At 40.8% G+C, this 27,231-nt stretch overlaps 2 protein-coding genes across 8 annotated transcripts in view; one reads left to right on the forward strand and one right to left on the reverse strand.

The window, feature by feature from the left end:
* scml2 (Scm polycomb group protein like 2) overlaps positions 1 to 8,857 on the forward strand; it is a 28,260-nt gene extending 19,403 nt beyond the window's left edge. The window contains exons 7-13 of one of the 3 annotated variants that reach the window (XM_061740699.1): positions 946 to 1,265; positions 1,577 to 1,709; positions 2,420 to 2,626; positions 4,578 to 4,751; positions 6,215 to 6,418; positions 6,628 to 6,782; positions 6,871 to 8,857. In XM_061740699.1, coding sequence (XP_061596683.1) covers positions 946 to 1,265; positions 1,577 to 1,709; positions 2,420 to 2,626; positions 4,578 to 4,751; positions 6,215 to 6,418; positions 6,628 to 6,782; positions 6,871 to 6,993 — 1,316 coding nt within the window. In that variant the 3' untranslated portion in view covers positions 6,994 to 8,857. The remainder of the gene's footprint in view (positions 1 to 945; positions 1,266 to 1,576; positions 1,710 to 2,419; positions 2,627 to 4,577; positions 4,752 to 6,214; positions 6,419 to 6,627; positions 6,783 to 6,870) is intronic. The other 2 variants (XM_061740681.1, XM_061740691.1) reach the window with 2 other exon arrangements.
* A 3,988-nt stretch (positions 8,858 to 12,845) lies between these two features.
* Positions 12,846 to 27,231, reverse strand: part of nhsb (Nance-Horan syndrome b (congenital cataracts and dental anomalies)) — a 70,446-nt gene continuing 56,060 nt past the window's right edge. For 2 of the 5 annotated variants that reach the window (XM_061740712.1, XM_061740729.1), the window contains exons 4-13: positions 26,790 to 26,837; positions 26,491 to 26,535; positions 26,356 to 26,400; positions 25,977 to 26,039; positions 25,533 to 25,725; positions 24,926 to 25,057; positions 24,614 to 24,766; positions 21,084 to 24,266; positions 19,382 to 19,523; positions 12,846 to 17,064 (exon numbers count right to left, since the gene is read on the reverse strand). In XM_061740712.1, coding sequence (XP_061596696.1) covers positions 16,401 to 17,064; positions 19,382 to 19,523; positions 21,084 to 24,266; positions 24,614 to 24,766; positions 24,926 to 25,057; positions 25,533 to 25,725; positions 25,977 to 26,039; positions 26,356 to 26,400; positions 26,491 to 26,535; positions 26,790 to 26,837 — 4,668 coding nt within the window. In that variant the 3' untranslated portion in view covers positions 12,846 to 16,400. The remainder of the gene's footprint in view (positions 17,065 to 19,381; positions 19,524 to 21,083; positions 24,267 to 24,613; positions 24,767 to 24,925; positions 25,058 to 25,532; positions 25,726 to 25,976; positions 26,040 to 26,355; positions 26,401 to 26,490; positions 26,536 to 26,789; positions 26,838 to 27,231) is intronic. The other 3 variants (XM_061740722.1, XM_061740718.1, XM_061740736.1) reach the window with 3 other exon arrangements.

The following is a 27,231-nucleotide window of genomic DNA, read 5'->3' on the forward strand; positions in this document are numbered from 1 at the left end:
CAGGCCATGGGCATGTCGTGGGCTAATTAAACACTAGTACACTCTACTGATTTGTTCTTTTCTGCAGAGGCAGCTTATCCCAGACTCAGTGGCTTTAAAATCTTTTCATCTGCTTGGAATCATTTACATAATGCTTTGCCAGTGGCAAGCAACATAGAAACCTTTAGAAATCTTAACCCGACTAATGCAACACCATTGACATGTGTATGTCAGCCGTTGTGCCTGCATAAACTAAACCTGGGGTGTCAAATTTGTGAACAGGCCAGCTGGATATTTTTATTATTGACTCCAACAACTAAACCGATCCGTATTACATGAGACAATACATGGTTGAGTAACAATAAATCACTGAATAATGTCTGAGTCTGATGTGTAAAAAAAAAATAAAATTGAAAGGCATGTACAAGTGCTTTCTTTTGAAATATTAGTGGGTAGAAAGTTAGTTTGCGTGAAATGACTTTTGACTCATGTTTTAGTGTAGGGAGGGGCCTTTAATAAAAAGGACCTGTCAATCTAAGAGGACTCTGAAAATTTCAAACAAATCCCCTCTGCAGGATCAGTCAGGTGCGTCATTTGTCCTCTTTGTCTGTGAAAACGTCGACTTCCAGGCCTCCGCTCTTCACATCTTCATTTGAAGCCTGTGTGTGTGGATGTATGGAGAGCAGATCAATCCCTCTCAGTTCATTGGCTGATTTAATAAATCAAAAATAGCAAACTGAAGGAAAAATACTTGACAAAACTGTCATTAGATTCATAGACAATGAAAATAATTATCAGTTAGAGTCCTGCGTGGGTATAAACGTTTGCATTGTACATGAGAAGTTTATTTATCGATTTTTAAATTTCCCAAAGAAAAGCAAATTGTTATCCCCTCAGTGCAACAGTGCAGGTAAATGTTATCCATGTTCTGTCTTTCTTTCTCTCTCTTCCACACTGCGAACCCAGTCACCCTCCCCGGTGCGCTCCTCACTCCGGTGTCTTCCACCTCAGCAGCGCGCCGCTCGTCCCTCAACTCCTCCTCCTCCATGCAGACCTCATACCGGCTGCCCAACCCCTTGCCGCCCCTCCCCGTCCGCAAGGGCGTACGAGGTCGTCGTCCCAAATCCCAGACTATTGCTTTGTTGAAGGCGGCGGCCGAAGCGGCGGCTGAAGCGGCTGCGGCAGCAGCAGTAAATGGAGCGTCACAGGGCCCAGCCGGGACCAGCTCAGAGACTCCACTGGCCCCCAGACCACACAAGAAGAGAGGGCCCAAACCCAAGGGGAAGGTGAGGTGTCACAAGACATTTAATCTATATCTTGCGCTGGGCGGTGACCCTGCGCTGTCCTGTATGCCCTGTGTTTCACGTGTCGTGACAGAAATTATTTTAGTGATGAGGAATCAAAGATAGAGGTGGACAGTTTGAGGAAAGAAGCATATCCACAATAATAAATGTACTGAAGACAACAGCTTTAGTTTATTTTTTTTTCTACAACAGAGGCATTCATGTGTAGCACAGTTAGCTTACCATTAATAAATCATTACCAGCCATTTCAGATGGTGAGTTAATGGAAGGGGTTTGTTTGTTCTTGGCTCCAGAAGAAGCCTCGGGTAGGGCAGTCCCTGGGGGCGTCACCCGTCACAACAACACCACCTCCAGAGACCAGACTCAGCACCGGCCACGTCTCAGTGGACAATCACCTTAGCAACAGCTCAAATGTAGTTTGCACAGGTGAGTAACAAATCTGGTTTTAATGCCTGAATATAATACATAAGATGATCAATGATCCACTCTATTCAGAGGTATTTTGCTCTCCTCAATCTTGCACATTTGCGAAAATGTTGACTGGCGTGTAAGTGGGAGACATGTTGAACCATGCGTCATCGAACCAAAATGAGCTATTGGTAACATTTACATGTACGGAAAATATAATAAGGTTTCAGGGGAGCACACTCATTCTCCACAAACAACTTTTTTTTATTTATATGATGTACGTTTTGCTTTGATTGGTGAGTTTTTTTTGCAAATAATTATGTAACATGAGAGTACCAGAAAATTAATTGATGTAGTGTAATATGAATGTCATGTTCATGTGACATAATAAAGATTGTCAGCAAAGGTAACAGATTATGTTGGATGATTTTAATTTGATTACATGAGGTCAAAATAATATCATTGTGTAATGTTCAAATACAAAAATATCATGGTTCCATGGTATCAGTGTTTTATTATTATTTACATTAGCAATCAAACGAATGGAGAACTTTAACTTTAAAAATACAACACAAAGTGGGTAAAAAAGTAAGGGATGAGAATCTTTTTTGAAAAGAGGATGGGATTTATCATTTTTTTGGTAAAGTATTAAACCCCAGCTTGACTAAACATCAAAAGTTTACCCTTTCTTTGCTTTCTGATATGTCCCCGTTTTTGTGTCGTCTCAGTGTGTGTCTATGTTAACAAGCACGGTAACTACGGTCCACATCTCGACCGGAAACTGGTGCAGCAGCTGCCGGACCACTTCGGTCCTGCTCCCGTCAACGCCGTGCTGCAGCAGGCCGTGCAGGCCTGCGTGGACTGTACGTACAAGCCCTCGGTGCTGCTGTCCTTTCTGCAGAGCCAGTCTCACACAGGAGGAGAGGTCATCAGAGGTAAATGATGTCAATACCACATACTGCATAATGTTCCCTATGATTCAACAAAGAATAAATAAATAAACTTTAAAGCCTTAGTTTTGTGTGACTCTGTAAAACAATTAATGTATCCCTGATAATTAACAGACATGTCCCACTCTAGTTACTTGCAGACATTATTAACCAAAGATTGACTTTTACTCATCCATTTCATTTCACATGTTTTTTATACTCATTACGACATTTTATATCTGAAACTTGGTGTTTCAAAGAAATGAAAGAGACAAAAAGATGTTCCTTGAGGAGAGACTGGAAGGGCATTGCATAATCTTCTTTCTGCAGCACATAATATTATTAAATGATTACGAGAATTGCAGAGCAGACAAGAGCACGACTCCACTGGACACTTGATCTCAGATGGCACTATATCAAAAACCAAAATTCAGCAATGCTTGATATGACAACATGCGTGAGGGATTACTTCGGTTAAGCTTTGTCAAGCATGAAAATCTAGAGCCCCACTCGAAAATGCCACTTAATACTTAACTTTGTCCAGATGCAGCTTCATTGTCTCTGGGCTCAGAGGCACCTGGTGTGGACCATCACATATCCTACAATTTAGTTTTTTGTGTTTATTATTAATTTGGATGAATTGGACACTGTTTGCTCTGCTCTTTCAGACCTGTGTGCAACAAGCCCAAACAGCACAGTACATTGAGATTTCATAGCGACATTTAGATTGCTGCCTTCAAGATGACGTCTTCTCCAGGGATGTCCACGTTCTACACACATCACAAAGACCTGACTGAGGAAGAGGAGGGTTAGGGTAGTGGCTTGGCGGCCCTGATCCGTGCACAGAATAGGATGTGTTGAGAATTTTGAAACAATACATGTAATAACGATGATACCATACTCTTGCATAACAATGGCAAGAATGAGATAAAATAAGACCTGAAATGCCTCAGAGCTTGGCATCTTTCCTGGCAGAAATAATTCCAGGCTTGACAGTGTTGTGAGGAAGAATGGCATCATTATCAAGTGGTAGAAGTTTGGACTTTTATTGCAAGTCTGAAATGCAGAAAGTGATGTATAGCCATGCTAATAAATAATATGAAACTAACACAAACAATTAAATGTCGCATTCATACTGTGCAATGAAGAAAAAGTCAAAGTAAATGTAGTACAACACAGACAGGGTCCCACTCTTGATGTTATGAGAAAATTCTTGATTGTCACTTCCTATTTGTCATGTAAACATCAAATTTTTATCAAGAATAAGATAAGAGCAAGCTCATTTCTCCAAATATTAACTGTATTAAAAATTCAAAATCCCTTCTCACAAAAGAATCGCCAACCGCTCTCTAATTTAAACCTCTGTATGTCCGGGATAGGCAATCAACCAGGTGGAACTGGCTGTTGAGCATGTGTGCTGGTCAAAAAAACATGAGACGCAGGGGATAAAAGATGGCGCCTGTGGCAGCAGCTGATGTGAAAACTGTGTCTCTAATCAAAAGTGACATGTGCGTCTAACCTGGTTTGGAATTTTGGGATTGTGTTTCCCTCGGGGGACCGGATTGGAAAGGCCACGGGGGACGCTGGGCGGGGAGAGGGGTTTTAATTTGTGGATTTGTGCGGGCTTGGCTTGGGAGGGAGGGTGGAGAGCTGGGTGGGAATGGATGGAAAATAAGGTTTTTATTAAAAAAATGGGAGCCAACCTGAACCATCTGCTCTTTCAATTGTGAATTCATATAGTTAGTGTGTGTGTGTGTGTGTGTGTGTGTGTGTGTGTGTGTGTGTGTGTGTGTGTGTGTGTGTGTGTGTGTGTGTGTGTGTGTGTGTGTGTGTGTGTGTGTGTGTGTGTGTGTGTGTGTGTGTGTGTGTGTGTGTGTGTGTGTGTGTGTGTGTGTGTGTGCGCGCGCGCGTGCGTGCGTGCGTGTCATATGTAAACACTGAACTGCTCTCTCCTCAGTCCGGTCGGAGCATGGTATCCGCTACGTGAAGCTGCCCTCGGCCTCCAGCGCGTCGTCTGTGCTGAGGTTCTTGGAGAACATGTGCCAACATCTGGAGAGCGACACTCTGTTCAGCTCGCAGCCTTTTAACCCCTACAGCAACAACACACGCTTCTACAACAGAGCAAAGTCAGGTGGGGACATACGCAGTATTAAGTTAGAGGACGTGAGAACTACAGTCTCAACCCTGTAAGGCCAGAGGGAACATATTTGATTCATGAATTTCTGAGAACTCTGAAGCACCCCTATAATCAAAAGGGGGGGGAAGAAACGGTTATATACGCACCAAAAAATTATAAAAAACATAAATGACTAAATAACAATGACATAAACTTACATAATGCATTCAGAGTCATAGGAAAATTAATTATTAAAAAATTGTTAAATACAAAATTAGAAGTGTTTTTCATTACATATACAACGGTTCAAATAAAACTAAAGTAATTTTTTCATGTCATATGGCATCATATGGCATTAAAGGGTTAAACAAAGGAAGATTAAAGGCTTTAGCTCACTATGAACCGTTACTTTCTATTTAACTCACTTGCTTTGTGTAGAATTTTCCTGTTTTTGTGCATTTGTCCAGTTTGCAAAACTGACATTGAATGAACACTACACACTATAACTAGATGTGTCCTGCCCCCTCTCCCGCCAAAAAATACTTCCAATGTACACTATTAAACAAATAAAGTGAAATCACATTACAAAACAGTGTAGCAAAAAGGTGAAAGGTGATTGCAAATACATTTGAACATGGCAATACCTGGTAGGAGCTGATGAAGAAATAGCAAGAATCAACAATAACGTTGACAGAGCAAAACTATTTTTAGTGGAAACACATATGGATCTTGTTAAAGGGTGCATATTACACCCTTTTTCTTTCCTCTTTTTCTTTTTATCAGTTCCTGAGGTCGTATTGTCGTCTGTGACTTGGTTTGCTCAAATCACAGAGATACAGATGAATCTTTTCAACGCTCTGTTGCCAACAGTTTCAGGGCATGGAGGCACACTACAAAAACTAATTTCTAAGAACATTTAAAAGATTTTGTTTCAAGGAAGTGTGAAGACAATTCTCTGTTTTGCTAGTTTTAAAAATTATTGTCAAGAAATATTCTCCTACCTTATTGAGATATCTTTTTTTTTAAATAAGACCTTTTTGACTAGATTTCCGAGTACCAGACTAGAGGGGCTGTTTTTGCATTGCAGCCACTCCACTCTAAGTGGCCCCTCCCTTTCTTTTGAAATGATTGTTACAGCTTTGTGCTATACACGTTTGAAGGGCAGCAAATGCAGTGTGACGTGAAAGTCGAAGATAAACATCAGAAGCTGGATAGTTCGACTGGTCTGGGTCTGTGATGTCACAGTATCCCGTAAATTACAACGGCTTGACTGAATTGCATCTTTCTAGACATCGGCAGCACCAAAGTGGCAGGAATATGACGTCAGATTTTTTGATCTGGTAGTTACTCCAGACAATTAGATATATGTTCTTAAGAAGAAAATAAAAATGATGGAGGGATTTATAATGGCATACCCCTTTTAAATGTCTTTCAGCGTGTGATGTAAGTCTGTTCTGTTTTTTTTCTTCTTGAAACAGAACCATCGTCTATCACTGAGAACGGCCTGTCCAATGATGACTCCTCAAAGGATTCCCACCCTCTTAACAACACGTTAGACTACAGAGCAACAAAGAGGGAGCGACCGTACTACCCTGGACACACGCAAACGCCGTCACCCCTTCGTCGCGTCAGCTCCAACCCTGCTGAACTCGGCCCTATGAGCACACACAGACGAGTGGAGGGTGAGGTTTAAAATGCACAAACAGCCATAGGAACACACTGACCTCATGTTTTACTCGACTATAACGTTCAAAATTTGCTTCAAATCATTGATATTTGAATTTGAAATGGGATTTTTTTCCAAACATTCGCTTATGAATGTATGCTGTTCAACAAAGGTTCTGGGAACTAATTGTTTTTTTTTTTTCTTTCTTGCCTTTACATTGAACAGCAGCTAGCTCAACAACTGGCCCAGATCATATGAAACAAGACAAAGAGAGTTCAGGAAACGGTGCCTCTTCGTGGTCTGTTGAAGACGTCATACGGTTTGTCCAGGAGGCTGATCCTCACACTCTGGGGCCACACGTTGATCTGTTCAGGAAACACGTAAGTGTTTAAAATATATGAGTTTCCCTATAGTTTTCCTGTTTGGCGCGGCACTGATACCGGCTGTTTGCTTCCCACTTCCCTGCAGGAAATTGACGGCAAGGCGCTGATGTTGCTGCGCAGTGATGTTATTATGAAGTACATGGGACTAAAACTGGGCCCAGCACTCAAGCTGTGTCATCACATCGAGAAGCTGAAACAGTCCAAATAGTCGGGGACGACAGCACCCGTCTCACTGGCAACTCTACCAGACACGCATCATTCGGCAGGGATGCAGTGCAGCTCAAATCCACTGTGGACACTAACGTCATGTTCTCCCGTACTTTTTTGTGAGAATGAAGTTTTAGTAAAAGGACAATGGTCAATTTTTAAATCCTTTTTGAGCCGAGACTGGAAAAATAAAGACTCCAGCGTACTCCTCTGACTTCCATTCATGGCAATTCAAATCAGAATTTTGATGTTTCAAGAGAGAAAATTCATATGAAGAACAATTTGAAAATTAAAAAAAACAACTGAAATTTTCTTTTTCAACCTCACCTTTTCAAAAATGCTAGCAACTGCCATGGACACAGTTTTCTGTTTTGAACTTCAAAGCAGATATCTATTTACAGTAAATGTGTGTAGCAACAATTATGATCAAAAATCACAGACTTAGTGTGAATGTTATTTGTTTCCTTCCTTTTTTTTTGCCTTATTGTGAATATCTGGATGCCGTAATGAATCAGTCCTTTTCAGTCTAACTCTGCATTGCCACTTTTACACACACTCCCAGGGACACACACGTCTCCTTTTTATGTTTTCAAATGACTGGCTGTTAAAACATTTATTTCTCTTCTTCAAAAACTGAGGTTGGGCAGACTGAATGCTGGGAAGGTTGGTTCAGGTATGGGCGTGAATGTGTCGCTGCATCATTCCACCAATGCAATAAGAAAAGTTCTGAGTGACTGCCTTTGTTACAGACAGATTTATTTCATCCATGCCAGTGAAAGCAGACTATATTCGTTAAAAAGAAAAAAGAAAAAAAGCTCTCCCAAATTATGTGAATTTAAAGTGTTTATGGGTTTTGTTCCAACATCTTTGGACCTCCACCCAGTCTTGTTTGCTGAAGTCAATCGTCGTATGAATAATTCTGGTCCCTACTATTATAACTGACAGATATTACATAATAACCGTAGGAAAGTGGGCATTCCAATTAAATGATGGAAAACTTGTTTTAGAAGAAAACGTCTTGAAGCAGAGTACCGGCTACTGAATAATTATCATTTGTGCCTGTTTGCATTCTGGCCGACATTCTTGCTTGCCGGTTTCAGCTTGCACACGGATGTGGCAACAGGACTGTGTTATACTTTTAGAGCCACACTATCAAATACACACCATCATACACGAAACCTACAGGTACGGTGACCACAACACTTTTAAGTGTTTTAACATGAGACAAAAGTGACAACAGTCAGGTTTGAGTGCTGTACAGGAAAAGCTCCTTCCTGTGAGAAATGGTTTTGTATAAAGTTAAGCTAAAAGGTTGGTTTTGATATCTTTTTTTGTACTGTTAAAGAAAAAGTATTAACCTGTATCAAGCGTAAGTGTAATCATTTTTTTCTGCCTGAAATAGTTTTTGTGCGCACCATCAATAACTGAAGGACAATACTGTGTCTGAGTGATTATTCACATTTCAAAATGTTTGTCTGTTTTTGATGGCAGAAATAGTCATTTTCTGAACATTTCAGAATCATTTTCAAACCAAATTATGTCTCTTGTAGCTGCATTTCACACTGTTGCTCTCCTGTAGTGGTAACAAGTTGATCCTTGAAACCATCTTGCTTTAATGTGAAACTCAGGTTTTTAGTGAGGGTTGTTTCTTATTAGAAAATGTTTTACATCCTAGCTGTTTGTGTTCATTACTACAGCATAGAAGGACTGCACAATAACCTACTATGTATATTTTTAATGCCTTGTCATCTATTGGTCTGTAGCATTTTAATGTGTCCAAGTTTTTACTATAAGTTCAGCAAAAGATGTTTGTAAAATATGTTTGCTATGCATTCACACAAATAAACATTTGTTTTACATCACCTTGGTGTGTTTTACATTATCTTAGGACAATAACTAATTAAGTGTCCTTATAATCCATCATCACGTATTGCTGATGGTTATTAGCCAGCCTGATGAATTGAATCTTGCTTTATTTTTCAAAGCCTGGATAAGAAAAATAGAAAAATATAAATTTTTGTTAAAAAATCTATTCTCTCTTTTTTTGTTTGCTCCCTTTTTGTCTGAGAAAGAGACACCAAAGGGTCAAAAGATCTCCTTTTTAGGGTATGTGACACTTCAATAACTGTCATTGTCCAAGAAACCAGCAAGTTCAAACAGCTAACGACTCCCTCTGATTCTTTAGGAATATTGCAGAATAATACAGATATTTAACCGGAGTAAAACCACATGCTGACTACCTCTGTTTGAGAGACAGATTAGGACTTTAAACATGAATGGATAATTAAGAAGCCTGTGAACAGCTCTCAGTCATGAGGCTCGGGGCGAGTGAATTTAATAAAAACTAATGGTTCAAGATCAAAATCACGTTCTGCCAAAGGAAAGCGTGATGCAGTCTGAAATGGAACCGCGTCAAATTTGATCTTCTGGACATGTGCTGCTTTTTTAGTTTGTCTCAAAGTAACTTGAATGAGATCATCGGCATTCTTTGAAGATAAATCAGAAATTTAGCGTAATGAGAGCTCAAAAATGAGATCAGTGGCCTCTGCAGTGTGGATCTTGCAGTAATCTTTCTGATCTCTTCTAAAGTTGACACAAAAAAATACCAGAAATGATTACAGCTCCCTTTTCAACAAGTATTTGAAACCAAATTGTAACAGCTGGTTGAACAGGGGCAGCTTTTTCTCCAAGGGGTGTGCATTTTATGAAATAGTTACAGGTTTCTGAAGACCAATGAATGCTATGATGTGTAGTGGGAGTAAAGAGAGGGAGGCTGGGTCTGTGATTACTACTATTATCATAATGAATTATTATTATCATGATTATTTTGCATTGTAGGGTTCAGTATCTTGTCCAGGAACATCAGGCAAAAGAAATGATGGACTGACCTTGTTGATGGGAAACCCCCTCTATACACTGCATGACACATTTTCAGACTCAGGTTGCCTAAAACTGAATTACAGACTGATGTTATGTTTGAGGTTTTAATTTGATAATCATCTTGGCAGATTTAATGTACGCTTTCGGTCACTGATGCGTTGGAAATGTGAAATTTCTCTTCATTTTCAATACTTTGCAAGAGGACAAAGGTTTTTGCGCCAAACTTCCTCGGTATCGTGGGCTGTTTTTCACATCAGATGTGACAAGTGTCCCTGACCCCACTAGAGAGAAGCAGCCCATAATGCTACCCCTGCCATGCTTTGCTGTAGTTCATCCCGGATGATTCTCGGCACTGGCTTTGTGTCAAACATAGCTTTTAGAATCAGGGACAATAAAGCTCGACCTTTGTCTCATAAGACCAGAACACATTTTCTTTCATGGTTTTGGGTGAATTAATTTTTTTCAAAATCGTAATTCAAGCGGCTTTGGATATTCTTTTTTGTTGTTAAAGAGCTTCTGTCCCCTTTTCTCTTTTCTCCTCGTCCTCTTAAACTTTGGAGGATCGTCCTGACCTCAGCATCGTCTCTGTGGCCTCGCATTACTCCACTTCACTTTCTGTGGAGACGAGTTAGGCCTTGGTTAGCGCCGTGATTCCCAACCCCCGGTCCCCGGACCGGTACCGGTCCGTAGAGGCGTTACTACCGGGCCGTGGAATGGCTTGTGTTCCGATCATAATTAGGGCTGCAACGATTCGTTGACGTTGTCGACAAAAATCGATAATCAAAATTGTCGGCAATTGTCACCAGACGTTTTTTTCCCAATGGAGTGAGGCATCTCACTTCACTTCACCTCATACAATCTCTGCCGAGAGCCGCGCTGCAGGACAGGGTCTCTCTCAGCGCAGCTTTTTTTTTTTGCGTCTCAGCGCAGCTGCGGGTAACAAAACTTGGCACTGGCGGTTCTAGGATTTTTCTGAAACAGGGGCCATTATGGGGCCAAATGTAACCTTCAGGGGCCAACAGTATTAAGCCCCTTTCAGGAGGGCGCAAAGCGGCGACCGCCGCCGGCTTTCCCATTCATTGTGTATGTGCTACCGCAGCGCAAGAGCAGCGCGCTCTGCTGGCGAGCTTGGCGGCGCGGGAGAGGCCACCTGCCACGGGCGTTTCACCTGCCTGCGCCTGAATTGAACATTTTTTAATTTCACTGTGAGGGCATCTCGGTGCAACCAATAGGAGAGAAGATGGTTGTCTTCCTGCTGAGGACCCACTCCCCAACAGGCTGTCAAACTGCTCCCTGTTCAATCTGAAGTAGACCTGGTCATCATGGAGCTGTAGCTCCAACGAGCCTGGATTCCCCCAAATCCTGTCTTCTCATGAGGTTTTCATGGAGGGTCCATGAAATCCTCATGAGAAGACAGGATTTGGGGGAATCCTTGCTGCTGCTGCTCGTCTCCTCCTCAGAAGAACTAAAGCCAGGGCTTTTCTTTGAAGCAGGGACAGATACATTTTGCAAATTGAGCTGTAGCTATACTGTATGTCCAAACCAGTGGGAAAAGGGTGCCAGATCGGAAAAACTTTTTTCGGTCGCCTAGCAACAAACAGTACTGGAGTTGTGGGGGGATGAGGGGGGGTGGCATCCCCCCTGAAATAAAAACGGTCCAAATCATCCCCCCTGAAATAAAAACGGTCCAAATCATCCCCCCTGAAATAAAAACGGTCCAAATCATCCCCCCCTGAAATAAAAATGGTCCAAATCACCCCCCCTGTAAAACTGCCATCCCCCCTTTCCATCCCTTATGTCATTTCATCAATGAATGTGGTTTTACTGCTATTTCAACATTTAGAGCCTTCACCAGAAAAATAACACCAGAAAAATAACTTATTTGACAATTTTCACCTGTTTCAAGTAAATTTTCACTTGAAATAAGTAGGAAAATCTGCTAGTGGGACAAGATTTGTCTTCTCATTACAAGCAAAAAAATCTTGTCCCACTGGCAGATTTTTCTACTTATTTCAAGTGAAAATTTACTTGAAACAGGTGAAAATTGTTGTTTGCCATATAATAAAGCAACCTCATACTAAATTTAAGAAAACAATTTTTGCATTTTTTTGTCATATAATTAGGTTAGGTTCAGTCAGCTGCAGAGATGAGCGGACCTCAGCAAACCTCCATGAGCCGTTTCTTTACTGGTTGTTCGAGTAAAAGAAATAGTGATGAACAAGTGGAAAATCCTACCAAAAAGAAAAGCAAAAGCTTTAATCGCAAGTACGACATTATGTATATAAAATATGGATTTGTTGCAACGGGCGATTTGGAGACGCCAAACACACTATGTATTTTATGTGGAGAAACGCTCGCCAACGAAGCAATGAAGCCATCCAAGCTCCAAAGACACTTAAATACAAAACATCCTTCTCTCAAAGACAAACCAGTGGATTTTTTCTAAAGGAAAAAACGTGAGTTAGATTTGCAGAAACAAGTTTTAAAGGCCACAACATCAGCTAACGTCGCTGATGATAGCCTGCATCTTAAAATGCATTGTTTTTTTCTGAAATGTTTATTAAAATTGACATAAATTGTCAACCGGTCCCTGAGCTTTTTGTTTATACTTCTGCTGGTCCTTGGCACAAAAAAGGTTGGGAACCCCTGGGTTAGCGTGACTGGAATTTGATTGGGAAACCATCAGACACGCAACTTGAAACTAACTTTATTTTGGACAGTTTATGGTTTTAAATGACATTGTAATGGAGGAGGAGGTGTTTTTTTTTTCATATTAAAGTATATGATGTAGTTATATAAAGACCCTTCCAGTTGTGTATTGTTTAATCTATTAAAAAAAGAGAAAACGCTTCTGAATGAAACACTGCCATCTAGTGGAAAGGTTTTGTTTTGACAGGACGAAAATGAATGTTCACACAAAGGCTTTTAATTTCATTGCAATCACATTTATTGGCCTTTTTCTATGCACAGTCATTAAGCAGCCTGATGAGCTGTTAAAATGAATTAGATAGAGAATAATGGAGATTTTCACAATGTTGTAACGCTGCTTCCCCCAAAATTAATGAATAAATACAAGAAGGTGTTGCAATGCCCCAAAAATATACAAAGGCTCAGAAATAATTATGTAAACTTAAGAAAAAAAAAAAACATTTTTGTTTTTAATCTTTTATTGATTTGTTTTACAAAAGAAAGAATTTGCAACATTTTTTTCCTTCAAAAACTTATTTACAGATTTATACAAAAATACAAAAGTGATTCAAATCTGTTAAGTCCTAGCTAGTTTTAAACATGGAACTATTTTTAAATAGTTACATTTTTTTAGTGTCCACATTTTTTCTGCTCTGTCACATATTTTAAAAATTATTTAGTGACATTCCATACTGTACACCTCTGAATAAAAATATCAAGTGGTTGTTGTCATAATTCCTCGTCAGGCAAACTGCACGCAGACATTGCACACAGGTTGGGAATAAAGTCTATAAAAGTTACTGATTCTTGCGTTGTTGTATTCCCAAGCTGCTCAGGTCTTAGGTTTTAGGTCTGCACGGCAGCCTCATAGTCGGTATTTCTAACCAAATTGTGTCAATAAATCCTCCATTCACTGCTTTTACAAACAAAGGAAACAGTCTTGAAATACCTTAATAGTATCAGGTACAGTACGGAAAAATCACACGAAATGAATGGTCATATAATTTGGATTATTTTTTCTAAATAATTTATTATATTCAGTAATAATATTTTATGGGAATAAAAATATTCAGCTATGAGTCAAAAGTAGACAATGATTTTTTTGATCAGATCAAAGAAGCTTCTGTATTCATGAATACATGTCTTTTTTCCATTAGAGTAATCTTTTTCTTTCTTTTTTAATTTGTACATTTTATTCAAAGTGACTTGCCAAGATATTAACTTTTAACACAATTAGCAGTTTGTCGCGGAACATATTTTTTTCCATTTCCAGAACTCCAGCACGACTAGGACCCAGCACGACAAGTGGTCAGACTCTCCCTCCTGACAGCTTCTATAACATTTTCTTTACAGTCTCTTTAAACGCATGATTGTCCAGTGAGTAAATATACAGTACAAGATAAACCCCTGTTTGTGATCACGACTATACAGAACAGAATTAGCCAGACAGTTTGTACATCTATAGAACACACTATTGAACTTGACATTTGAAGAGAAAAAATACAAAATCTTTTCCTCATGGATACATCCCGCAGATAAAAATAATGATTTAGTGGTTTCCTTTTTTCTTTTCTTTTTTTTTCTCCCTTTGATTATTGCATGCGATAGAAAACACAACAAAACAATGGACAGGAACAAGTGCGCTTCAGAAATATGATGAATGTAAAATTCTAGTCAGTTCACAGCTTTTTACTCTCCATCTTACACAGTGTCAGTTCTGCAATTGAGATTCGCTGAGTATCAAACAGTTGTGTTCTATCTATCTATCTATCTATCTATCTATCTATCTATCTATCTATCTATCTATCTATCTATCTATCTATCTATCTATCTATCTATCTATCTATCATTTACAATAAAACAGTAATATTCTTGCTGAGGTATTCACAGAATACAGTGAATGGTTTCAATTGAACTACGGTCTCTAAACATAAGAAGTATATGTGTTGTGTTTGCTGTGGTAGGCAGGTGAGAGATCAAGCTTTTTACCGATAATAGTGTCCTTCTGCAACACATATGATACCTTACATGTGTGACATTTATTGGATGGATGAGAGAGATTTTACGGATTACTTAAAGCCGGAGGTTGGATGGGAAAAGCTGCAGCAATAATGTAGGTAAATTGCTGACTTTTAAGTAGTCCTTTCATCCTCTTGTCTCCTCTGTCCCTTAGGTTTCGTGAGATATGAGGTTTGAAGGGTTATTGAACGTGGTCTACACCATCCACTGCTTTGAGCTTTCACCTGTCTAATGCTACTGGGTCAGTGCAAATGAAGGATAGGCAACAAGGAGAAGAGAACAGTACACTGCTAAGAACCCCTCGTGTAATGTTGTCAGTGAGACCTGTTCTTCTTTGCTACACTCGGATTGATTCCCCATAAAATGTATGCTCGTCATTTTTATATAGATATGACTTTTATATTCAGTACAAATATATGTATGCATTTCATTCTACGATATATCTTCTTTTCAAGGAATATTCTTGAATAATTATTAAGTGCAAAAGAGAGGTTGGTTCTGTGAAACCTTTCCAAATTGACCACTAGTCAAGCCGATTGAAGACCTTCTAAAGCATTTTCAACGTCTGCTCTCAATGGTATCTGCTGTGAAATGTGCCTTTTCTGCCTCAAATCGGAGCGGCAACATTGGCCACCAGCTTGAAAAGCTTTAAGTCAGTCTGAGCGACTGATTTCCAGGTTGGGTTTGAATACATGTACGAATGAATTCTGGTGGAACGTGCGACTACTCCATTTACATGTCGAGGGACTTACAAACGCCCTGCTTACAACCACCTCTGTTAGAGAAAGGCCACTGTGCGATTGTCTAAAATGAACCTGTATCTTAGACAAATAGGTGCAAGCCCTTGCTCCCTCTTATTAGAAACTCAAATCCCAAAAAGATCAATTTAGATCGCCGGCACATCTCACTCTAATGTTTAGCAGTGAAAGATTAATTTTCAATACAATACAAAAGAACCACATGAATGGTGATAGAAACCAGAATCCAGGGGATGTTTCCACATAGGTCATGCAACATGGTGAAACCTTGTCATCATGTTCTGAGGCGCAATTTTACAAAAATACATGCATCATGTTATTATTTTTTTGAATTTTTTTGGAAATCATTTTTGTGGACAAGTAGGAGGTTGGTTCTGTCTAACGGACTCTCTCGACCAGGTCTTCAGATGGAAATATAAGAGATAAGTTGGTGCTGAGTTGAACTGTTGTTTAGTTAGTAACTTCCGCATTGAAGGAAACCTTGCTCGTTGGCAGAAATATTGAGTGTGGACTCCGGGAAGTTATGCTGATCCTTTGGGCACCATAAGTTAAAATAGTATTAAATGTTAAGAATTTTTAGTTTGAATAAGAAACCAGTCTACAAGTGACACACACGCTTCCACACAACTCAAAACACAAGAAGTAGAAATATCAGCGGATGTTGCGTGTGCTTCTTCATGCACACACACACACACACACGTTGTCTGTAGTCCACATCATATCTTTTCTTATAATTTTAAAAACATTTGGGACTTTTCTTTTCTTTTTTTTTGAGATCATTAACCCAGAACAGGTCTTGCACTTATAAAGGAGAGAGCTATCCCTCAGATAATATAGGAATTAGGTATATCACCAACGTTTTCATGATCATAATCTTTTTAATTCAGTATGTCATAACAGTCTCACCCTTGGATCTGTAAATGGGTGCATTTCAGCAGCAATCAGGCTTTTACTTTGCAAGAACTGCTCCAAGTGTTTTGATTACGCAGATTGGAAAGGGAGAAGAGGCCTTTTGAAATATAAGACTAAGCTAAGAATATACAACATCTCTGATAAGGTGGTTCTAAGACGACCTGTCATCATGGGGGCTCCCATCTGAGTTTTCTGTCTCCCCCTCAGAAATGGCTTGCATGGGGGCTGTGTAGAGGCGACTGCGTGTACTGTAGCGACTGCTGTTGGCAACTGGGGGGATCCGAGAACGTCCCTGTCGAGATGCAGCTGACATGGAAAGGGTTTTTGGGGTGAAGCTCTCAGAGTTGGCCCTTGGAAAAAGGCCTGGTATCTGGATTTGGTCCAAGCCAGCAATGGGGGGCTCATGAAGCAAAGAGGGCGGGTCCTCAGCCTGTTTATTGGGCCCTTCCTGAAGGGAGTCCCCTGGCATTTTAGGAGTGATCGGGCTCTTTAGAATCTCTGTCGCAGACATGCGGTAGCTGGAGTCGGACCTGCTCCCTTTCTTCAGCAACAGCAGTTTGAACTCCTCGTTGGACGTGCTAGACTTCTTAGCGCTGCGGTAGATCGGCACAGGAGCTCTTTGTGACCCAACGGCGTTAGCTAAGGTAGCTGGGAAGTTAAGAGGAGGAGCTGGAGGGATGGCGCCGGTGCCGGGGACGGTGCCGGTGCCCGTGCCGGTGGAGACATTGTTTGGGGTCACTGGTGCTGGAGGGCCTAGACGAGACTTCGCATTTAGGTCTCCCGAATCTTTGCGGCCCAGAACCTTTCTCTTGGATCTGAATGAAGAAATCACAGATTAGTATCTTTAAAACTTGAACACTGAAAGAACAGATAGCACAAGAAATGTGGACATGTACAAATCATTTTTGAATTCTGATAGATCTATACCAGGGGTCGGCAACCCAAAATGTTGAAAGAGCCATATTGGACCAAAAACACAAAAAAACAAATATTTCTGGAGCCGCAAAAAATGAAAAGTCTTGTATAAGCCTTAGAATGAAGGAAACACATGCTGCATGTTTTTATATTAGTTATAACTGGGGGAAGATTTTTTTTTTCATTATGCACTTCGAGAAAAAAGTCGAAATGTCGAGAAAAAGTCAAAATTTTGAGAAAAAGTCGAAATGTCAAGATTAATATTGAAGTACCTTTTTGAGAAAAAAGTCGAAATGTTGAGAAAAAAGTTGAAATGTTGAGAAAAAAGTTGAAATGTAAGATTAAAAAGGAAAGGAAACAGGAAGAAAAAAAGAGAAAAAAGGAAAAAAACAAGAAAAATAAAAAAAGGAAAAAGAAGATAAAAAAGAAAAAAAAGAAAAAAAGGGAAAGAAAAAAAGAGAAAAATAGAAAAAAAAGAAAAAAATGGAAAAAAAAGAAAAAGAGAAGAAAAAAAGAAAAGAAGACAAATAGGAAAAAAAGAAAAAAGAAAAAAAAAAGGTGAAACATTTTTGAAAAAGCTCCAGGGAGCCACTAGGGCGGCGCTAAAGAGCCGCATGCGGCTCTAGAGCCACGGGTTGCCGACCCTTGATCTATACTGATCAGCTGCAACACTGAAACCATGGCAACATAGCTCACCTACTTAAAATGCAATGTGGTACTCTGACAACCCGTATCCTCATATCCCTTTACGTGGAAGCTGCACCAACTTAAACATTTTCTTTTGTTGGCAAAATACATCTACCACTTGGCAGAAGTACTTCTCCACAGAAGTATCCTCCTCCAGCAGAATAGTGATGGACCCCACAAAAACTGCTTTAGTCCAAAGGACCTGGTGGCAGGTGTCCTTATCCACAGAGGGCCCACCCACAGCCCACAGGGTCCTAAACATCTTTTGACATTGTAATCCTAGACTTTCTTTGGTCCATGTGCTGACTGGTAATAACTGTTTTGGCTGTTTTGGTGGTAGTGTTGCAGCTGCTTGGAGGACATCAGAAATGGGGATGAATTGCTCTTGTGATTCAGCAGGTCGTCCTTGCCTGTGCAGATTTTGGCCAATTCAGTTTTTTTTCTTAAATACACAGTGGTATACTAAATTGGTTTTGAAACTTTTGTCAAAAATTTGAATTTGTACTGTAAAAACAAACAAACAAATTTCGACCATAAAAACAGATAAACCAGGTGATAAAAACTGTGAAGTTGTAAATGTCAACAAGGAGATCAGCTGGCCTGTGAAATGTCCAAATGGCTGTCTGCATAACAAACTGGTGCACTCGGGGTGGTCTTCAGCAGGTGTGTAGAACTGTGTACTGTGGGCTCAGGTGATCCATCAAAGTTCTGAAGCCTTCATCTTTGACTACAGAAAAAAGCTGATCATCCATGCTTTTACTGGAATGGTTTTACTTTTTCCAATGCTGATATCAGTGAGGTAGCATAGACTACTGGTTATGTTTTTTGGTGGCTTTTAGTTTAGCTGCTTTGGTGTTGTTATGATAATTCAACTTAATTCAGTTAAAAAAAAAAAATCCCAAAATGAAATTAATTAATTATTGTCTATTAATTATTTTCTGTATATTTTAGCTGTAGTTATTAAGTATTGTGCTAATTGACATCAAAAGTCAGCATAAGACACTTTACACAAAAATTAAACAGATAAATGACCTTTTCTTGAGTTTTGCTTCCCCCATGTGGTCAGATGGTGAACTGCAACATCAACATGCAACATGTCTAGTGTTACAGTAAATGTAGGCTTTTTGACTGAAAAGTTTTGTTTTTTGTTTTTTCACAGTTTATTTTTTATGTTACATATATTACTCATTTCAGAGTGTCCTGTAATGCTGGAAAAGAAATATTTCCAATCAAGAAAATATTTCAAAATTAAAACATGTTTGCAGTGTGTCTGGTCGTCAAGGCTCTGAATGACACTGACTGACTCGAAGAAACATTGGATTTCACAGTTTTTCAATTATACACAAGCATAATATGTGCAGATTAAGGAAAAAAGGGGAGTAACCTGATGAATCAGAGGCAGCCAGGCTCAAGATTGCTTAATTGTGGTCACTAGCCAGCTAACTGGTGCATCTTTAATTACAAGCAGTATATGTATGCTAGAGGAGTAAACTCAGAAAGAAATGGCTACCAATGCAACATTTTAATTACCTATGTATCATGGCGAAGAGGTCTTCAGTTGTTCGGGTCTTGTTGGGTGATGTAAGAATAATCCCGTCTTCCACTTTGGTGTCATCCATCAGAGGGGAGAGTGAATTGTCACTGGGTGTGGAATCTGTGGCAGACAACATCCCTATCACATGTCATCTGATCATTTAGTACACACTGTGAAATAAAAATCCTGTATAACCTTTTAAAATGAAACATGGAAATTAAAGAGCATTCTCCTCAAATTCTAGGATTTTAAATATCAGGACCTATTTATAAATGATCTGACCTTTACAAAGTCTTAAAATTAGCTAATTAAAAACCTCAGACGAACAACAACATCATACATTTCACTGTTTCAGTGCAGAACAATTGTGAAAAACAATGGCTGTGCAATGCACTGAGAAACTGCAAAAAACCTCAGGAAAACTCAGGAACTACATCTCAGACTGTACATCCCTCAGTTATCTTAAATGTAAAAGCTCCCATGTTTTCTGGTCAGACAAGAACAGATGGATCGATGACGTCCTCTATAGATCAAAGTATTCAAGAAACAGATGTGATGTATTCTGTAGAACAGCTAAATGTTGTCAGAGATTCGATCATGCAATAGGTTGTTGTTCCCAAGCAAACCAGCAAATCAGCATGGCAGAAAAGAATCAAGGTGTTGCTATATCCGAGGGAAAGTCCAGACCTCAGTGTGACTGAAATGCTGTGGTGGGACCTGATGAGAACAGTTTGCTGCAAACATCAATGAACTGAAACACCCTTGTAAAGAAGAGTCCATCAACATTCATCTGCATTGATGTGAAACTGATGCAGTAAGACAGATTTAAAACAAACACCTCATGTGCTGAAAGGTGTTCTACAAGCTTTTGAATCTTGGGGTGTACTTTTATTGCATTACTTCAGCCTATTACATTAACCTTTATTAAACAATGACTTGGTTAAATGTGATGTCGTTCAGTTGAGGTTGTAATTTTGCTGGAAGATCTGATAAGAAACAGATATTCTTATAAATCATATCCTAACTTGTAAAAAAGATTGAAAGACAGTGTATATAATTCTTTTGACTCTCCCATGACTTTAACTACTTTGTAATCATATTTTGTATACCGTATTTTCTGGACTATAAGCCGCACCTGTATATAAGCCGCATCAGCTCTATTTTTAAAAAAACAATAAAAAAAAGATATATAAGCCGCACCCGTATATAAGCTGCATCCGCTCTATTTAGAAAAAAAGATATGCAAGCCGCAGATATTTCTGTTGTTAGATTAGATATATACTACATGTACAGAAGGATTTTGAACTGTAAATGATGTACATGTTTGTACCTAAATAGATCTTTCCTAACAGTGTCTTTTAACACGGCAGCAACTTTGCTGATTAAAACGGGACAGAACCAAGAGAAAATAACCGGTATTTATTCATCTATTTATCTGTTTGAAATCTGCTTCTACTTCTATCTGCTAAAGAAGAAGTAGCGTATTCTTCTTTGCATTTATTTTGTCTTAGTTTTTATTCTAATTCCGGTTAGCACTCCCCCTAGCGGTGGAAGAAAAATCCACAGAATAGCCGCACCTTTGTATAAGCCGCATGGTGGAAAACCTATGAAAAAAGTAGCGGCTTATAGTCCAGAAAATACGGTATATTTTTTAGAAAAAGACCCACCTTTTCCAATCAGATTTATTTAAAAGCTTACCTTTACTAAAGTAATCCTCAGTGTCAGGAGTGGTAGAGTCATCTTTGCTTTCCTGTAGCTGTTGTTGATGGGCACTTCTGGTAGCACCTGATATCACTTCCTCATCTTCTTCTTGCACTTCATGTCCACCTTTCTTTCCATCGCTGATTAGATAAGGATGCGATGTCTCTGTTGTGTTGCCAGGCACTTTGATTGGACTAGCCCAGGGCCCTGAGTCTGAGTGAGATCCCCCTGCATATTCATACGCTGGAGGTGGGGGGTGGTCAGGTCGCATTCCTCCCCTAAAGCACGGAGCCCTCAGCAGCTCCTTCACCTGCTCCTCCTCTTCCTCCTCCTCCTCCTCCTCATCGTCATCATCCTGGGAAAATGAGCGCTCCCCCAAAACCCTAAACTCAGAGTGTCTCGTCGGGTGGCTGAGTCCTCTAAACTCTGTGTGTGAGTGGATATGTGTGTGTAGATCCACAGGTGAAGGGTGGGGAGCACGTGGCACTGGTCTGTGTAAGGGCGAGCTGTCCTCTGAGAGCTCTGATGATGGGTCCATTCGAGTTCTGAAGGCAGTCATCGCCCAGAGGGTTCCAGGTCCGTAGCGGTCCTGCCTGAGCAGCAGGCTCTCATAGGACGGAGGTCCATCTGGATGACGACCAGGTGGAGGTGGATGTGAATGCTCAGGGGAAGAGGTGTGGTCGTGGCAGGGCGGTCTAGGAGGTGGCCTGCGAGGAGGGAGAGGCCTCGTGTTAGCAGGTGGAGGAGCCAGAGTAGAACCACTGGGAGGACATTTGGGTCTAGTTACGGTCTCTGCTCCACTCGTTGTTTCCTGGTGTGGGGTTGATATACTCTGTTGATCTGAATGAGCAACAGAATGGTGCTCCACCGAACGAGAAGCAGGTGGAGTTATTGGTAATAGATTTGAGCTTGGAATGAGTGAGGCAGAGCTAGAACTTGTTGGTGGGTTGCTAGTTAGTGTCTCGGGGGCAAGGGTCTTAGTTCCAGTGGCTAAAACGTTTGCCACTCTGTGTTTGCTGTGGTGGAGCGTGTGCATGTGGTGTGTCCGGTGAGATAACGTGTGTCTGACATAGCCACCATGGAGAACATTGAGATCAAGTTGAGAGGGTGGAGGTGGGAAGTCCGGGTCTCTCTTATAGCAGGAGGAGATGGAAGCTCCATCCCTAGGAAAGTGTTGCAGGGAAGAAAGCGAAGACTTCCTCTCTGGCACTTTGGGCTTCCTTTTGCCCGCTGATGGAGACAGCGGTCCTGGGAAAAATGCTGCCGAAGATGAGGGCAAAGTTGATGTTGGGGTTTCCGACTGGCTTGAATAGCCACTTGATGGTGAAGCTAGGCCTGCCAGTTTCTCAGGGGACCCCAGTTTGAAGTCTCCAGCTGGGAGATTTGGACTAGTTGACTTGGTATCTGCAGTCTGGGCAATGGTCTGGCTGTGTGTTTCTGTGGAAGAAGAAGAGCTGTCTGGTGACTTCATACACTCCATCACAGTGGTACCCGTGGCTGTGCTTGAGTTGGACATGGATGTGTGCTCACCGTTGTTGGACTTAAGCTCATTGTTGTGAAGCCACAGGTCTGCATAGTCAGATTGCACAGCACCTTCATCCTTAAACGAATGCGTATCGGCAGAGCTGAAGGACATCGGTTCTACGATGTCCATGGTTTCACCCAGTCCCATGCCCCAGGTTCCCAAAGGCTCTGCCACTAGACATGATGTCTGTAATGGTTCTGGAGCACCCCCAAGCTCAAGGTCCAGTTCCAATTTCATATCTGTGGAAGACAATGTAATTTCTTGTTCACTAACCATCTTTGGCTGATCCTGATCTGCTTGTGTGTCAGTTCCGACATCGACACTACTACTGGTCTCCCTCAGCGAGGACGTCCGCTTAGGTGGTGGAGGTTTGACTTTCGATTTCTTCAGGGGACGACAAGTCCTCCCTAATGTCATGCTGCCTGATCTGAACTCTGCCAAGGGCTGGGGGTTGTTATGTCCGTGCGATAATGGTGCTGCCACTGTATTGGACTGACCACAATAAGGCCCCGTGTCTGCATAGTTATACATGTACCCTCTGTAAGTCTGATTACACTCCCTAAAATTCACAGAGGACAAATAGAAGCTCTCTGTTTCAAGTTGGTATTGACCACTAGGATCTTTGTCAGAATTGCTCGTCTTATCACTAAAACAGGTCTGGTCTTCTAGATCTTGTTTAGAGCCATATTCCTGGTCTAAACCACGGATCTGACTCAAGTTTTGGGTCTGGTCAGTATCTTGGTCCGGATCTGTCTGGTCCTGATCTGGAGGGTATGTCCATTCTCCTTCACTGGCTGTGCTGACTCCTGCATCATCCAGCTGGTCTGTGGCCGAGGACGTAAACGAGCTTGATCTATGGCCTTGCCCTTGGGGTCTGAGGTCAGAGTGATATGACGGATCAAGGGAGAATCCCTCATCCATGGCATTGGGAACGGTGTTGAGTGATAGCTCTGAATCACAGTGCGATGAACCTGTCAGGGGCGGAGAAGAGGGTGGGGGGATGGTTTCAGATGTTTGTGAGGGGCATGTGGAGCTGGAACCACTCCAGTTCCCGCTCGATGATTGGTGGTCTTCTTTGTGGTCCACGTGACTGCTGAGCACTCCTGTTGTTGACACTGAATGAATAGGGCTACTGAAAGTATCAGAGCTAGATGAGATCTCACAGCTTCCCATGTCAGTCTTGCGTGGCAAGCGTGAGCGACCCCTCTCCATCCAACTGTGTTCTGGGCTGACACTCCCTCCACCACCTCGGTCTCTTTCGCCAGATCGCTGCAACCTTTTCAAGCTTCCAATTTGCAGCGGCTCAGGAGCTGCCTGATCATCCGTACTCTCTTCTTCATCCTTCATCATCATCATCTTCATTCTTGGACTGGGCCCGGGTGGAATAAAGTCCTCTGTTTCATATGGAGACAGTTCTTCGTCTTCATCATCATCGTCATAATTGTCATCGTCATCGTCACTGTCCATCAGACGTCCGCCTTCTCTTGGAAGGCTACGCGAGCGCAAGCGTCCACCGTGCACCAACGCCGTGGTGTAGGTTGAGTCTGACTGGTCACCCAGGGAGGAAATGTTTCCCGTGGAATGGGACAGAGCGGAGGGAATTCCCTGATGGCCACGCTGAGCTCTGATACGTCTCCTGGAAGGAGCAGCTGTACCTACGAAAGGGAAAACACAAAGAGGAGCGGAATGTTTGAGCCTTTTTTTTTTCAAATCCACATCTGTATTGAATAGAATAAGGAGCCATAAATAAATGATTTGAATCAGTGGCTATGATTTCATAAAGAAAGTATATTGGTGGCTTTTAGAATGTCGTCTTGTTCAAACAGAAATGCTATCTACGAAGATTAGACTTGAAGCATTAACGTACAAGTCTTCAATCAAGAAATGATAAAAACTCTACTATTTAATTTAGTACATGTCCCATTCCAAATCTTAACTATGGGAGTTTGACAGATGAGAACAAGCTGCAATAAGTAACTAATGTCCTTGTCAGTTCTCTTACATGCTATAAGGAAATCATCTGTCTGGCAGCCAGAATCACGAGTGTGATGTAGGCGACCACTAATTGAGAGGTCTTCCTGACAGAGAGAGAGTTGGTGTGGGTTGGCATGGATGATTACTGTGCGCTCTCTTGCCACAGGTGATTCATCTGAGTCTGAAAGCAAAAGAAAACAGCAGGTCCAGTTTCTGAAATCTCATCTACAAGACTTTTGTTCAGAGTATTAATCAGGACGAGCTTATCAAATACGCTCCTCAATTAATTTTGGTCATTTTGACCAATGCCCCTACAGTGCACATAACTAAAATTACATACCCATATCCTGTTGTACTCGTTTGGGTATTCCTGTGATAGTCTTCCTCCTCCTCAGTTTTCTTCTCCTCTGAAGAACCGACTGGGAGTGGACGAGAGAGCACCGAGCACTTGCCTCTCTATCAAAACCTACTCCTGCATTAACAACAAAGAAGTCATTAAATATACAAAAGCTCAAAGAAAAACACAGTTCTTACAGCTATAGTAAAAAAAAAAAGAAAATACCCTGAATAAGCAGGAATGGTACTCTAGACATCAACTATACAGTGTATATCTGTAGATCTGCTATGTACTTTCACTGATCTTTCATTGTTGTCAATTCCTGAGGGGTTAGTCCTTAGTATGTATAGATTTCCCACAGGGAATCTGTGCACAATTCCCAAATTGGGAACAGTTCTTGTTTGGACCCTGGTCAGCACTGTGTATTCTCATGAGGCCCAGTTAGACAGGTCTCACATGACCATGCTTCAGGTGTAAACAGGGCCGCGTGTCTTCATTTTGAATGGGGTTACATGATGCCCTGATGATATGCATTTTGGGTCTGTTAATGTGTGTGTGTGTGTGAGTGTGTGTGTGTTTGTTTTAGTTTTTATTTTCTTTATTTGTTTACCTGTTACATTGATTGGAATGATGCATGAGGAGATGGCTTGGGACTCGCTGGATGTCTTCTGATCCGATGGTGGGATGTTTTCCTTTGACCAGTTGGTCTGCTTATCCAGGGTTGAGGGGGCACTGGCGGCTGACGCCTTAGCTCTGTGGCTTCCCAACACTTCACTACCTTCACCATCTCCTGCCGATGTCGCCTGGATGACACACGGACATTATTTATGGTATATGTTGGGACAGTCCAACAGTTTTACTCTTACAAAATGACATATTTAAAAAAATATTGACATTGGAAATATCTACTAATGGTATTTTAGAATTGATCAAATATGAATAGATATGTAAAGACACATTTATTTTTACCCAGAAATAATGCCAAATGAAGATGAAAACAATATTTATAGTTAGAAATACAAAATTGAAAGTAAAAAAAAACACAGTTTGATACCTTTTTATTCCATGGAATGAAGATGCAACCTTCAATTGTGTCAAGTGAGTAAAAGCACTCAAACTATGAACACAAAATACAACAAAAGAAAATCAAAACAAATGTTATGACATGAGTAATCTAAAAGAATGATTAAAAAGAATAAAAACAGAAAGCAAAAAGATGACAGATGAATGAGAGATTGCATTGCTTAATTTCTCCCCTCCTGTGACAATCTTCAATCACTGTTATTACAAACCATTTCATTTCTTCACATCATAACCCTAAATGCATTTTGTAAATGAATAATGCTGCTTTGTTAAAGTCTTGTACTACTACAATGAGGAAGCTCTGACTTCACATCGCTGGCAGGGGATTGCTTGACAGACGTCTTTCTTACCTTTCTTTGGATCGCCTGAACATCTGCCTCTCTCACTGACTTCTCCTGAAATTGAAGAAAGCTCTTAGAAACGCTTGAAAAACAGAACCAAAATAAGTTGAGTATTTCATATTTGAAATGTATAGCTTTTCTTACTTTTTTCAGTGTGGTCTGGATCTCTGTTTCTCTCACAGCCCTCTCCTTCAGGAGTTTCAGGAACACACAAATTAAACTCAGTGTTACAGAAGACAGAGTGGAGAGGCATATACGGTAAATACGCTGCAGTACTCCCACAGTAAAATAAAACTGTTTACTGGCACCCAAAGTTGTGCTGTGGTGTGCTTATTACATAAAACCTTGAATGCACAGCAGTTACTGGAAACAGATAGATGCAAATAACACACATCTTTCCAAATATGTTGATACATTATCAAAGACAATAATGTCTACTTTACCTTCCTGGGTTGATAGTCCAACTCTTGCTCCCTCTCCACTCTCTCTTGCTGCATGGGCAACGTCAGAATGAGATATTGAAAAAGTTTGTTGAACACATTTCATGAAAGTCAGTGCTTTTAACAAACAAGTACACAGATAAGGAAAACCAAATAAACTATTGATTAATTGAAAAAACTGGAACATTTCTATAAAGCTGTAAATATCTAGAAGGGGTATCACCAACTCTGGTCCTCAAGATCACCTATCCAGCAGGTTTTAGATGTTTCCCTGCTTTCAGCACACCGTGATACAAGGAGCTGTGTCAACAACAGAACTGTCCAGACCTTGATGACAAGCTAATGAGGAACGTTAATTTGAATCAGGTGTGTTGAGGCGGGGAAACATCCAAAACATCCGTGTGACAGTAGATCTTGAGGACCAGGGTTGGTGACCACTGATCTA

Source organism: Cololabis saira, chromosome 2 (assembly GCF_033807715.1).
Source record: "Cololabis saira isolate AMF1-May2022 chromosome 2, fColSai1.1, whole genome shotgun sequence".
NCBI classification, from domain to species: Eukaryota; Metazoa; Chordata; class Actinopteri; order Beloniformes; family Belonidae; genus Cololabis; species Cololabis saira.